General features: G+C 38.4%; 1 protein-coding gene across 1 annotated transcript in view; it reads right to left on the bottom strand.

Annotated features, from left to right (window-relative positions):
- LOC144503581 (actin-related protein 3) overlaps positions 1 to 13,594 on the bottom strand; it is a 52,690-nt gene that overhangs the window by 16,185 nt on the left and 22,911 nt on the right. The window contains exons 4-6 of the mRNA XM_078228163.1: positions 12,846 to 12,956; positions 10,559 to 10,654; positions 8,736 to 8,843 (exon numbers count right to left, since the gene is read on the bottom strand). Of these exons, the coding sequence (XP_078084289.1) occupies positions 8,736 to 8,843; positions 10,559 to 10,654; positions 12,846 to 12,956 (315 nt within the window). The remainder of the gene's footprint in view (positions 1 to 8,735; positions 8,844 to 10,558; positions 10,655 to 12,845; positions 12,957 to 13,594) is intronic.

Below are 13,594 nucleotides of genomic sequence, written 5' to 3'. Positions count from 1 at the left end.
TGCATGGGCAGAATAGGTAAATAGGAAGTAAAGTTGCAAAAAAAAACAAAAAGTAATTTCAAAAGTTATACATGCTCAGGAAACTCATGCATACTGTATGTAAAACTTGTGGTACAGAACATTAGAGGTTCATTATGTCGATGATTAGTTGGTCACTATCGATATAGGCAAAAGTAATCTGAACTGTTGTGGTAACAGGACTCAGAGACTTTGGTACAGTGCAAATTTTTCATTAATGTACATATACAAGGCTTCCAAGGTGGCAGCAAGAACTTTGACAAAATGCATTCCACGGTATACAGGTACACACAGGCGGGTATGCTTAGTGATGTCACAGGCTTTCTGCATGACAGTGCATGCTCTGTGAAAGCACAAATATTTTCCACCTCCAAATACACTTGGTCCAAGAACATTTTTTTTTCTCTCCCTGGGTTCTACTGTATCGACTCTATTATCTGGTGTCAACACACTATATCCAAATATTAAATTACAGCTTTCCAAGTTGTCCTTGACCAAACCAGGTTTCATTCACTGCAACAGAACTAATCTTACAGTTCAACACTTACCAACTGCTTAAAGTCTTTATTCAATTTAACCTCAAGTCTCTACTCTCAACACAAGGAAAAAAAGCCATTCAGCTTTGAAAGCCTGTTCTGCCTTTCAATTAGCTCATGATGCATCTAACCCTAAATTCATTTCACTCTGTGCAAAAGCTTCAACAAGCTGTTGTGTGAACGATTTTTCTGAGCAACGCTCCACAAATAACTGAATCCTTCATCATTGGACACCCTTGTGGAAGGGGTCATCCCAGTGGCCTGGTCAAGATTTGGCCCTCACCCACCATCAGTAAAGGATATTATTTGGCTATAATATTGTTTGTGGGATTTTGCTGTGTTTCATACATCTCAACAGGGGTCACATTTCAAATGTACTTCATTGGGTGTAAAATACTTTGGGATATCCTGAGGTTTTGAAAGGCATTGCAGAGATATCAGCCAGAGGGAATAATCTTTCCCTGCTGAATAGAAAAACCCTTAATTTAAAAATCCGCATTTCCTTCTCTGCTCCAGTGGAAATCATCTCTGTATTGCCAGTTCCTCTTCATAGTTTCCTATCCCAGGCATAATAATACATTTTCTGCTGGTTTAATGCCCATAATTGCAGATAGTATTCTAACTAAGATTTTGTAAAGATACAATGTTGCTTTGTGTACTTTAAAATCACTATATATAAAATATATAATTGCATTGCTTGTTTTTTTAATTACTTTCCAACTGCATACAATATATTTAAAAAACTATCTTTCCAGTAAGAACTTTTCTCAACTTCCATAACATTGGCCCATGCTTATCTACTTTAAAGTGTATTTGACTCATTTGTCCATTCTGCCAACCTGTTTGGCTTACTCAAGTCTTTTACAATCCTTCTCACTGTTTGCCAGACTTTCCACTTGCGTACCAAAAGCAAATGGATTGTAGTCTGTACACCCATGTACAAATCATCTGTATATACAGCAACAAACAAAAGTGGACTTAGTTCTGATTATGGAATATTGCACTATGAACCCATCTCCAGTCTGAACAACCATTTACCAACACCTAAATATTTCTTATTGGGAAAACTACTTTCCATCAAAGCTAAATGTTTCCTTATAGCATAGGGCTGATTATTTTACTAAAATGCATTGACTATTTTTTTTGGCGATGGATTGATAGATTTCTAGCTTTGGCAGTGGTATTGTACAGCTCAATTCTGGCTGACAATTTGGTTTGCTGCAATTCTTAATAATGCTCATTATCCATTGGCTTTTCGAAATGTGGAGCTTTCAAATATTCATTTCTCAACCTTGGTCACCTGATAACTGTGTTTCTGAAATGACAATTAGATCTAAACCATTTATTTCTATTTGGGCCATGAGTTTATCCACCTCACCAGGAATACTTCAAGCATTCAGATAGAGATTTAAATTGCATTTTTTCCTCTTATTTCCATGAACCTTACAGATACACTATAGTATTAAATTCCTTCCCTCTTATCCCACCCTGCTTGCCTTTAACCAAATCTCTACCCTGTTCTGTTGCCTCAACTTTGCTTTTAATTTCTAAATTTTCCTTCAGCTGAACTCTCCACCCCACTCTTACTTTAAAAGCTATATCCAAAGCCCCAGTAATACAATTCGCCAGGACAATGATCCCAGCCCAGTTGATGTGGAGTCCATCTCTTTGGAGTAACTCTCCCTTTCAATCAAAACCCCTTCCTCCCACAACATTCTTAGAGCCACACTTAACTCACTGATCGACTTGACTCTATGGTAATTGGCCCATGGCTTAGGCAACAATCCAGAAATCATTATCCATGACGAGCTTGGACCATAACTCCTCAAACTTTCCTGGCAGAACATCATTCCTAGTTCCACTCAAGTTGTTGGACCAGAACAACTGGATCCTCCCACTCCAAGTTTATCTTGAACGGCGAGGAAATGTCTTTGACCACGACACCGGATAGACAGCACAACCTTCAGAACTCCTAGCTGCAGAGAACAGTATCCATTCCCCTGCTACACTGCACCCCATCATATTCCTTTTAAGTCCTTAAATAGCATTTGAACCATGGTGCCATGATCAGGTTTCTTATCCACCCCACAGTCCATGTTCTCATCCACACAGGTAGCAAGTATTCTGTACTTGCTGGTCAAAATCAAGGGCTGAGGTTCCATTATTATTACATGCTGGATCACCATAATAACCCAAGTCATAATTACACCCTCCTGCCCCTGACCATTGGTCAACTGTAAATTTTTACTTAACCTAAGGTTCTGCCTCCCAGAACAAAGCACCCAGGTAATGTTTGTCCTCCCTGATGCACCACAACGTCTGCAATTCAACAACTTAAACCAAAGTCACTTAAGCTGCAACAGTTTCCCACAGATGTGGTCGTCCAGGACTGCAATGCAATGCACAAACTCCAACATGTTCAGTCATAACATGCCACATCTGTAAAAATGACAAGTTACAGTATCCTAACTTGGAAACAAAAGAAAAATATTCATCACCTACTGGAAAGAAACGATCAACTAGTGGAAAGAAACAATCAAAAAGCAGCACCACTACAGTGCATTTCCACTTCACACTGTTCGAGTAGTAGTCTGTTCCCAGATCATGTTGTGCTTGCCCCTCACCATCTCTGCAACCACCTTCAGTCCTATAACATTCTGAGATCTGCACTTGAATTCGGGTCTCCTGCACATCTCGATTTTCATCACTCCACTGACAGCTGTGCTTTCAACTCCATAGGCCATAAAGCTAATTTTTCCTCCAAAATGCACCTTAAAACCTTTTTGAGCAGACATTTATTCACAGCTCCTTATGTGGTTTAATGTCAAATTTTGTTTGATAACATGCCTGTGAAATGCATTAGAATGTAGTACCATGTGCTACATTCTAATGCATACCAAAGATGTGCGGGTTAGGTTGATTGGTCATGCTAAAAATTGCCCTTGGTGTCCTGAGATGCTTAGGTTAGAGGGATTAGTGGGTGGATATGGGGAGAGGGCCTGGGTGGGATTGTGGTCGGTGCAGACTCGATGGGCCGAATGGCCTCTTTCTGTACTGTAGGGTTTCTATGTTTCTATGTCTATGTTAAAGGCACTATTTCAAAATGTGTTTCGTTATGTCTAGTCTCTTTCTAATAAGCATCAAGGGATTGCTTAAAGAAAAGATGTCTTATTCTAAAGTATAGCTTTGTTCAAAGGCCCTTGAAGGTCAGAAAGCGCAACTGAAGCAGAGTAGAAACCAGATCTTTAAATGAACTGCTTCTGTAAGATAAGTGCTCTAAATAGGCCTACCCGTGTGTCAAGTAGAGGTTAATTGTTGCCGTCATTGAATTGAAGTCTGCTTAGAGTGGCAACTGAGTATAAAAACTCAGTTTTTTCCCTTTAAAGTGGAGCAAGACTACTCAAGGTCACCAAAAAGCTGGAAATAATTGTTCAGTTGTGGTATTTTTCCACTTTAGAAATGTAATATTTAAGCAAGTTCACAGTAAAATGCAGAATGTTTGTTTAACAAGTTCTGGCAAATATACCAGACATCCCTTTACTGTCCAAATATACTGTCGATTTTCAGTCCCAGACATGATGCTAGCATAAGGTGATTCTATTATCTGTGGGCATGGTGAGGATGCTCAGAATCAGCGGAGTGGATAGACATCAGAAACAAATACCTGACTGCCGATCCCTGGCAACAACTGAAGGAGAAATTGAGGGTTAAAAACAAGAGAGGATGAAAAACCAGATGAGTTGATGACATTCAGACATGGTCCGAGGGAGAATAAAACCAGAGAAACAGGACAAAGCAATGGCCCCACTAAAGGTACGTGAAAATGAATGAGCGACCTCATGTGACCATAAATGCAACCACTTGGCTGCCAAAGATCAATCCCAATAGCTCACACCGTAAACATCTCTGTCGTCAAGCTGTTTTCTACCTCTGATAGTTGAACTCCTCACATTTACATACACCTGAACTTGGGTACGTACCATCTGATCCCTTTGCTGGGGCTAGTAAAGCTTGCCACTCTCAGGCTTGTAGTAATTGGGGGGGTCTAGACGAGATCGAGATAAGCCTGTCCAAAGCTAAACCAGGATGCACGGTGGCAGCAAGGCTCAGTCAGCTGGGCTCCCACAATGGCTCTCAACTTCCTTTCTGAATTCCAGCATTGCCATTGCACCACCCTGGTGTGGCAACTTAGTAAACCTTTGCTCTTGGGAACAAAGAGGTGGCCAAAAGAGGGGATGATTGCAACATATTTTTTAAAAACTACAACCAAGAAACAAATACCTTTAGTCAATGCATATTTTGGATTGAGTGCACAAAATAGTGCCATTGACTCTAGTTCTTACTTTTTCTGGAAGAGATTGACCTTAAAACAAGAAATGCATACATTAACCAATTGCCATCACCCAAAAATGACAGGGTTGAAAACAATATCACAATAATGGCTTTCATTTTGCATAAACCAAAGATTGTCATTTGTTTCACCATTACGTGATGTATCACAACCAAAACGGAAAGTAGCAACTCTTAGATCAGTGGCCATGTCAATTCCTCTTCCATTCAGCCTGTTGTTCCTCTTTTCCTTCTTTCCATTCTTCTTGATTTTATTCGCTACTTCCCCTTCACTTTATTGGTAGTCTAACTGCTCTTTATGCACCCCTTCTATGTTCTCTGCCCCACCCCAACTGAATGCCAGCTTCCACTTTACTCATTGCTTCTGTAGCAGCCCCTGTCGATTTCATCTCCTGCTTCATAGAACTTGTGCCTTTTCATTTCTCACAGCCTCAGCATCAGCCATTCCCACGCACTCAAGTCAGCTTTTGCTGCACTTCCTCTTCAATATCAGCTCCCACAACTCTGCTTGCAGAGTTCGAGTTTCTGCTGTTCTCCCCTCAGCATCAACTCCTGTCAGCTATTCCCACTCATCTCCTTTCGGTGGAAGCTCCGCCTGCTCTTTCCACTTCACCTGGTATCAACATCCACTGTTCTCCCTTCCGATACCAAAATTATATCAATGGACAAAAACAACATATTGAAGATATAAAAAACTCAGGATAACAAAAATGATTCAACAGGAGCAAAAATAATAGTGGGCAACATGACACAAAAAGAACGAGAAAAATTTTCATTATGGCTTTAGTTTTTCCAAGTATTTCATCATTAATTCCACAAGCGATTAGAATATAAAATGCTTGACGGCTCCTGTTTCCCATCCTGCAAGCTATCTGGCCTTGTTACCTGGCAATGCAATAGCTCTAATGCAACTCAACAGGTTGGTTCTCTACTAAGCACAAGACTACAGAAACAGAAAAAGAGAACATTGCTTGCAAGCAGAGGCAATGCTAAATGAGTTAAAAGATTTATATCCAATCTTGGAAGGTTTCGTACAGGTTCATTTATTAGCAGCAAAAATAAAACCTTCCAAAAAAGAGTGAAGAATGTCAGTTCTTTTTTGGTTATGTCCGCAAGCTGATGAAGTGTTATAAATCTTACTCCTATTAGATGAATTTTCTGAGAGGATGATTGGTTACAGAAAAATCCTGTAAAATACCTGACTGTGAAGCACATAGCAAAGTATAACATTGTCCACTTCAAAAATTCCTTGCTTGCAGTCGAATTCTAACAATTTACATTAACAGACTAAGTTAATCGTGGACAAGAGCAAATGTAACAAATGATTTGCTGGTCAAGTTTTAAGATCAACTGTCCTTCAAACCACAGGAAATTACATCATATCTACCATAAAACCAGCCCACAGTAGTTCTTGGAACACAAAATTTCACTCGTTAATGCCATTTATGGTGAACTCTCTTCTCCACATAATAAGGAAGCAATAAAGGGACACTTGATTTTGGCAACATCAGCATTAACATTATGGAATACAAATTTTCAAATTAATTAGCTGAGTGGCAAAAAAGCTTTAAATCGGAGTACATAGATATTTTGATGCATGATGAGCCAATGAGAAATATTTTTAAACAAAATTACATTTTAAAAATAAAGGGAATAAGAGAACAGAAAAACAATTATGTTGTAGCTGTTGTTTGGGAATTAGTGGTTTCCAAATATCCAATTGTACAAATTGAACTAGACCAAAAAAGTGTCTCCCAAACCAATCTGCCCTCTATTTTCTTTGACAATGGCTCTCTCATTACTATCCATGAGGTCACATGCATATGGCTAAACAATTCTGCCCAAGGAGAAAGAGACAACGCTGAAGCTTGATATCCTGAGACTCAACCATTCGGCATTCAAGGTTACACATTTAACTTGTCGAAAATTACTGGCATAAGTTTACACGCGCCTGCCTCGACTTTGGAACACTGCATCAGCACACCAAGCAAAAACCAACCTATATTGCAGTGTTTTAATTAATCAATTGATATTTGGAGCCAAGAGGGCTTTTAAAACCATCATTCTGAACTTCAGGGTACTCTTTACAAGTGACTGGCCTTGGGGGAAAAAAAAAATCACAGCGCATCCAGTCGCAATTTCCAGTTCCAACATAAAAAAACATTTTTTTCATTCAGGCAAACTTTTGAGGTCATACATTTTTGTAAAACAATATTTTTTCAGCTACTAAGCAAAATCTCACTTCATGTACAATAAAGCACATAATTTCACCGGGATAGGAACTGGAGCAGTTCTCCCCCTTTCTACCACATTTATGTTCTCTGGTTGCTAGAAAAACAATTCCTGGAATGGCTATTTTGAAGTAACTCTGCAACAAATTAAAAATAGTTTGAGGAACGAGCAAATAGCTGCTATGATTAATAAAAAAAACTAATCACAGCAGAGATATCAAATTTATAGGAACATGAGAAAATTCAATTTTTATCTATTCAAAAATTGAAATATAAATATTCAATTCTCCAAGACTGTGCCAACTTAGCCATCAGTTCCTCATACAATCACTTCATTTTACTTTTTAATTAAAACAGGTCTCGTTCTGTGACTGTACTGCTTTGTGTTTCTCTCCCTTTCCCTTTCTGTATGCGTGTCCCTGGGTATAGTATCTCCTGGAAACCCCGCAAGCCGGATTCCCACTGCCCTACCTTCTGGAAGACATCAACAACATCCAGAAGAAAACAAATCTTCTCATGGAAGAAAATTTATTCATGCAACAACAAATAGGACTTGCTAATAAACAAACAACTAATATTCATACACCATTCCAGGATCTATGGAGAGAAAAAAAAATGGTGTCAATGTTTTAGCTCATTGAGCAGAAATGTCAACTCTTTCTCACTCCAAAGATGATTTATCTCAGGTGTCCAGCTTTTGTCTTGACACATGACAGCAAACAGTATACCTAGCTCTCAATAGGGAGATACCCAATTACTTTCTGGACCCGACCTCAATGAGCACATCTACAAAATACAAGTCACAAGGTGATTTTCACCAGTGTCAAAGTGGACAGCAGTGATTCCCGCACTCCTACATGCTTCAGAGACTTGGACAACCTACAGCTTGCACTTCTGTGTTGCCTTCACAAAATCCTTCAAATCCAGTGGCAAGAAAGGTGTCCACTTGCAAGCTTAATTGCTCAGTATCAAGGCACTAATCATTAAAAACCAGGCCAGCCAGCCAGGACATATCACTCATACGGATGACACCGGACTCCCAAAGCAACTGCTCTACTCAGAACTTGGTTGTGGTAGGAGACTCCCATGGTGACAACAGCAATGCTTTAGGGATATCTTTGCAGTATCACTGAAGCAATCAAACATCTTTGCCGATTAATGGGAGATCTGGCTTGTGACCGACCAATAGGGAGAATGCTTATTTGAGAAGCATCTAGACAAAAAGACTGAGGTGCATAGCTATCCAAGCAACTTATCTACCCAACCTTTCAAGTGCAACCTGTCCCACACATGGCAGAGTCCGTAGGTCACACATTCGACCCAAAAGCTATTTCAGAACCAAACCAAACCAGATCGAAAGCAGGTCATCCTCAATCCTAAGGGACTGCCTAAGAAAAAAGTTGATTAATTCAGCTAAACTACACAAATCAAATATTGAACTGCAATCTCCATAATCCATATGGAAGTCATCAAAATTTGTTTAAAAGGTACTAAGCAAAAATTAGCTACATTAACTGCTCAAATATAAGAACTGAATTTCAATCTGTTTCAATTTCGTAGATTTTAAGTGAGGCTTGGATATATTTTGAGAAACACTTACCACTGGAATGACGTGTGTGACACCATCCCCGCTATCTATAACCGATCCAGTCAATGTTCGTTCTCCAACTTGTCGAGATGTCCATGAGGCAGCTAAGGCAAGCACAGCCTGAAGATAAACCAAAAATATTAAAGGATTGTGTTTCAATCCTAAATAAAAAGGATATTTAAAACAAATTGTATTATCATCAACATGGTTAAAAATGCACACAAGCTGTAAAGACTAAGTATCGGCTAACTTCTTCCAAATAATATGGCTTTAATTTTCATTGTTTATGAAGCAAAATGAATATAGTACTTTTAAAATATCTGAGAAACCCATGGAATCTTCTGGAGGTTATCTAGATACTATGGTAGAGAAAAGCATCATTGTATTTCAATTATTCTGGCAGCAAAGGTCAAGGAAGCTAATGCATTCTGACCAAGATGGAATGATAGATTCGACAAGTCCCTGATCTGAGTGAGAATTCACGGTGGTATGGAAGACATACACAAGAAGTGAAATTTAGAGCATGGGGTTCAGACCTTATAACAAATGGAGTTAAATATCTGTTTTATGAAGAAATAAACAGAGTTGGTGAATGAATGGTTATTATTTATAGATAATGCCTGGAAGGGGATTGGGTTTGTTTAAGAGAAGAAAAGGAAAATAAGTTGAGGGATATTAAACTGAAAAATGCTATTGGGAAGAGTGCATCAGATTAGAAGCAAAACAGAGGAACTGTTGCCTTGCACTGAAAGAGGAAACTGTCAATACTAAGCTGGATAAACTGCCCTTTCTTTGGTTTCACACAGCAACAGGGAAATGACATTCATTAGTATGGCTATCCTACATGAAAGGCACTGGAGTTTAAGCTAAGCTTTGGGTGGTTGCAATAAATGAAAAGGGCAGCTGCCTATCTCAATGACAAAGCAACTCTTGCAATATAGATACCAAATAAAATTTAAGAAAATAAATCAAGACTGAAATCTTCAGCTCAGTTAAGTAAAGCCTGAAGTAAAGCTGCATATTGCCCTCATCAACACCGTTCCAATGGCTGAAGAGCCTATTAATCAGAACTTAGTGAACTATACCAAAAGATACCAGCACTTTTTCACTATCTACAAGAGTGTGATTATGGAAAGAAATATGATAAAGGAACCAAAGCCATTGTGAAGGACGTTACTGGCATGGAACAGCATTTCAATAATTTCTCAGCAATTTTTAAAAAGTGGTTGTGGCCCAATGTTCAAGCATTATTGCTACTGAACTTGAGTCTGTGCATTTGTCTCAGACAAATAAACCTGTTGGACTTTAACCTGGTGTTGTGAGACTCCTTACTGTGCATTTGTCTCAGAGGCAGAGATAGGCAACAATGCACTAAACATCCGAACTAGGTACAAGTATTATTCATCTGTTGCTGGGCACATTAGAATGAAAAATGACATTGGGTAATGCAAAGTTTGAGCCAAAGATGAAGAAAATCCCAAGGCAGAGAGGTTGGCTAGCTTATCAATTGAGCTGTTATGCTTCATTGAACAGCAAAACAAAGTTACAACCACAGACATCATGCTCCTTAAGTAGCATCAAAGTAGACATCATCACTACCAATAAAAACACTCATTGTTCTAATCATTAATTTATGGCACTACATGTTTTCAGATAGTTAAATACTTGCACTGAATAACTGATTAAGGTTAAACAAAAAGGCACTAGAATCAAACGAGTAAATAATGCTACTAATGTTACTTTAGTATATAGGAATTTCCCAAAATAGCACAGTTTGGCAAACATCTAGCAAATTTATTGATGAAATGTTATAGAAAAGCAAAGTTTCAGCTTACCTGTACGGCAATGTAAAGACCGGGCACGTTGAAGGATTCAAACATGATCTCAGCAGTATATTCTCTATTTTCCGGAGTATTTAATGGTGGTTCAGTCTGTTGAAGAAATCATTCAAGTCATTTGGCAAATTGTAGCTCATGTATTGTATTTATTTAAATGAGCTCAGAAATTAAAATGTTCAACTGAGCCAAGAGGCAATAATTAAAATTAATAGTTTAAACAAAGTACTAACTCGATTGTAAAAGGGGAAGTATAGAGCATTTGTTTTAGATTTGACCAAATAATTATAAAACTAATGCCAATTTGATAATTTATCATATAATTAAAATCATTGCTCAATTAATCCATCAGATCTAGGGGATAGTAAAACTAAAGCCGGCAGATTTTAATTAACTGAAAAATTCAAGAGATTTTAGATAAGATTTAAGCAAAAACTTTTCAGTTAACCTCTATAAAATGAAGTGCTGTCAGCACAGGAAAAACAGGTGATTGTGATAGCTGGAAAGTCTTTAATTATGTTGTCAGTTTAGTAGTCTCATAAACAGAGGTGTGACATGGCAGCTCAGACCCATGGAGTGGACACTATTACACGTGGGAACCCCACAACACTTCATACCCTTGGCAACTACATGTGCAGGATTGGCAGCTGCAGCTGCTTGAGATATGACAGATGGTGGAATTTGAATTCAATAAAAATTCTGGAATTAAGAATCACCCGATGACCATTATAATACTGGGTGCATTCTATAGGTCACCAACTATGGGAAAAGATATAGAGGAGCAAGTATGCAGAGAAATTACAGAGGTGCAAAATTATAGAGCAGCTAAACCGAAGAAAAATGATTTATTGGGGAAGGGACAACTTCAATAAGAATGGATCAGACCCAGCTAAAATGAAATCAAAGATAGGCAGGCAAAACTGTAGCTGAACAATGGGTGCCGTTAAAGAGGAGATAGTTGTTCAGTTCTTCTAAATGTCAAGAGGACATAGACACGAGGATATTGGAATGGACAGAAAAGTAGATGAAATTTATTGCAGTCATGCATGAAGTTTTGGTAGGAAGAATGAAGTGAGACAACATAAAGAATGCAATTCTAAAGGAGATGCAGGATAACAAATTGTGGTCCAGTGCACAAATCACAAAGTCGTGAGGGAAAAAACTTAAAGCATCTGGAATCCTGGGCTTTACAAATAAGGGTGAAGAACACTAAAACAAAGATGATGCGATAAACTTGTACAAAGCACTGGTTCAGCTTTAACTGGAGTTGTGGCCCCAATTTTGGGCAGCATACTTCAGAAAAGATGTGAAAACATTAAAGAGGGTGCAGAAGAGACTCCCAAGATAGATTTCTGGGATGAGATGCTTCAGTTAAGTGGATGCTGTTCTTAGAAGAAATTTGATTGTGTTCAAAATTTGGAGGACACCAATTTAAAGGTGATTGGTAAAAGCAGCAAAGGCAACTGAAGGTAAAACCTTTTTATGCAGCGAGTAACTGGGATCTAAAATGTACTGAGCTAGATTCACTCAAGGCCTTCAAAAGCAAACTATATTTATATACAAAGAAAAGAAATGGCAGGGCTGTGGAGAAAGGCGAGGCAATGGGATTAGGTATGTTGCTCCTGCAGGGAGCTGATATGCTGAATGACCACCTGTGCTGCACCCATTCTTTGATTCATGATTCAATGAAACTGCATGCACACAATTTAAAGCACATTACAGCAATTTACTTCAGTGCTTGGACTATAAAAGACTGTTTTCCGAGATATCTGTTTTTTGTGATATTTCAATGACAACTCGGTAAATTATTAGGTTAGAAGACGATCAAGATTATCAAATTTGCCTCGTCGCTCTTCAGAAATATCTACGGAGAGCCTACAGGATTTTAACCTCCAGGATAAACACAATTCAAGATTACTACAGTCTATTACAAACCAGCTAATTGTTTAATCCAGGAATCATACTTGCAGACCTTCAGGCTTACCTCAGTGCTAATATGCAGTTCAAAAAGCCATCTAATTTTCTCTATTACACTAGTGTCATTTTCTTCATGACCTTCTCCATGAATAAAAGTTCTAATAAATAAACGTGAAATTATTTCCTATTGCTTTAAATCTGCTTGGCTGAGAACAGGCCTTCATGGCCTTCACCCATTACTAACTGCACCATGCAACGATGGTCCTTCAACTGAATGATTAAACAAGATACTGGCACACTAATATATAGTACCAATTAAGTTTTATATTTGAAGTTACTATTTGCATACAAGGGACACAGTTTTACTTACCAAAAGGAAGTAATGATCCTCTGGCTCTGCTCGAAGGTATTTAAAAATGACTTGTTCCATAAATCTCTCCATGAGATCCCAGTCTTCAACTATACCATGACGAATAGGCCACTGTTGCAGAGAATACAATTGCACATCAATTTTCTGTTTTCTAAATAATGAATGCCTCAACTAGGCACTATAGTAAAGCTCAAATATTATACGTCGATAAAAAGGTGAGGTATCCAAGGGCAACATTTCAAATTTAACTGGAGAAATAATCGAGCGCATGTGATCTGTTTCTTTTTGAAGCAGTCAGATAAGCAAACCGTTGCACTAAGATATGACCCTTTAATGTATTCAAATAAACTGGTTTAAGCAAGCCTAAATGTATTCCACATCTTCTCCGTAAGTAGCCTCTCATTGTATTACTGATGATTATGTAAATGGTTGCACCAAATTTAGATTTGAAATGTAATTTTTCTCAACCTAGATATATTCTAGCACTGCTGCCATTTCAGTCACAAAAAAAGATAAAATTGACCATGATCTTCTGTAGAATTTCCACAAATCGGCATAACTTTATTATGGGTGACTGCCCGTGTGGAGTTTGGACGTTGTCCTAGTGTCTGTGTGGGTTTCCTCCAGGTGCTCCGGTTTCCTCCTCTACTCCAAAGATGCGTGGGTTAGGTTGAATGGCCATGATAAATTGCCTCTTCATGTCAGGGGGACTAGCAGTGTGGATACATGGGGTTACGGGGATGGGGCCT

Source organism: Mustelus asterias, chromosome 14 (genome assembly GCF_964213995.1).
Source record: "Mustelus asterias chromosome 14, sMusAst1.hap1.1, whole genome shotgun sequence".
Taxonomy (NCBI): domain Eukaryota; kingdom Metazoa; phylum Chordata; class Chondrichthyes; order Carcharhiniformes; family Triakidae; genus Mustelus; species Mustelus asterias.
The sequence above is the reverse complement of the archived record's forward strand: the minus strand, read 5'-3'. Positions and strand labels throughout refer to the sequence as shown.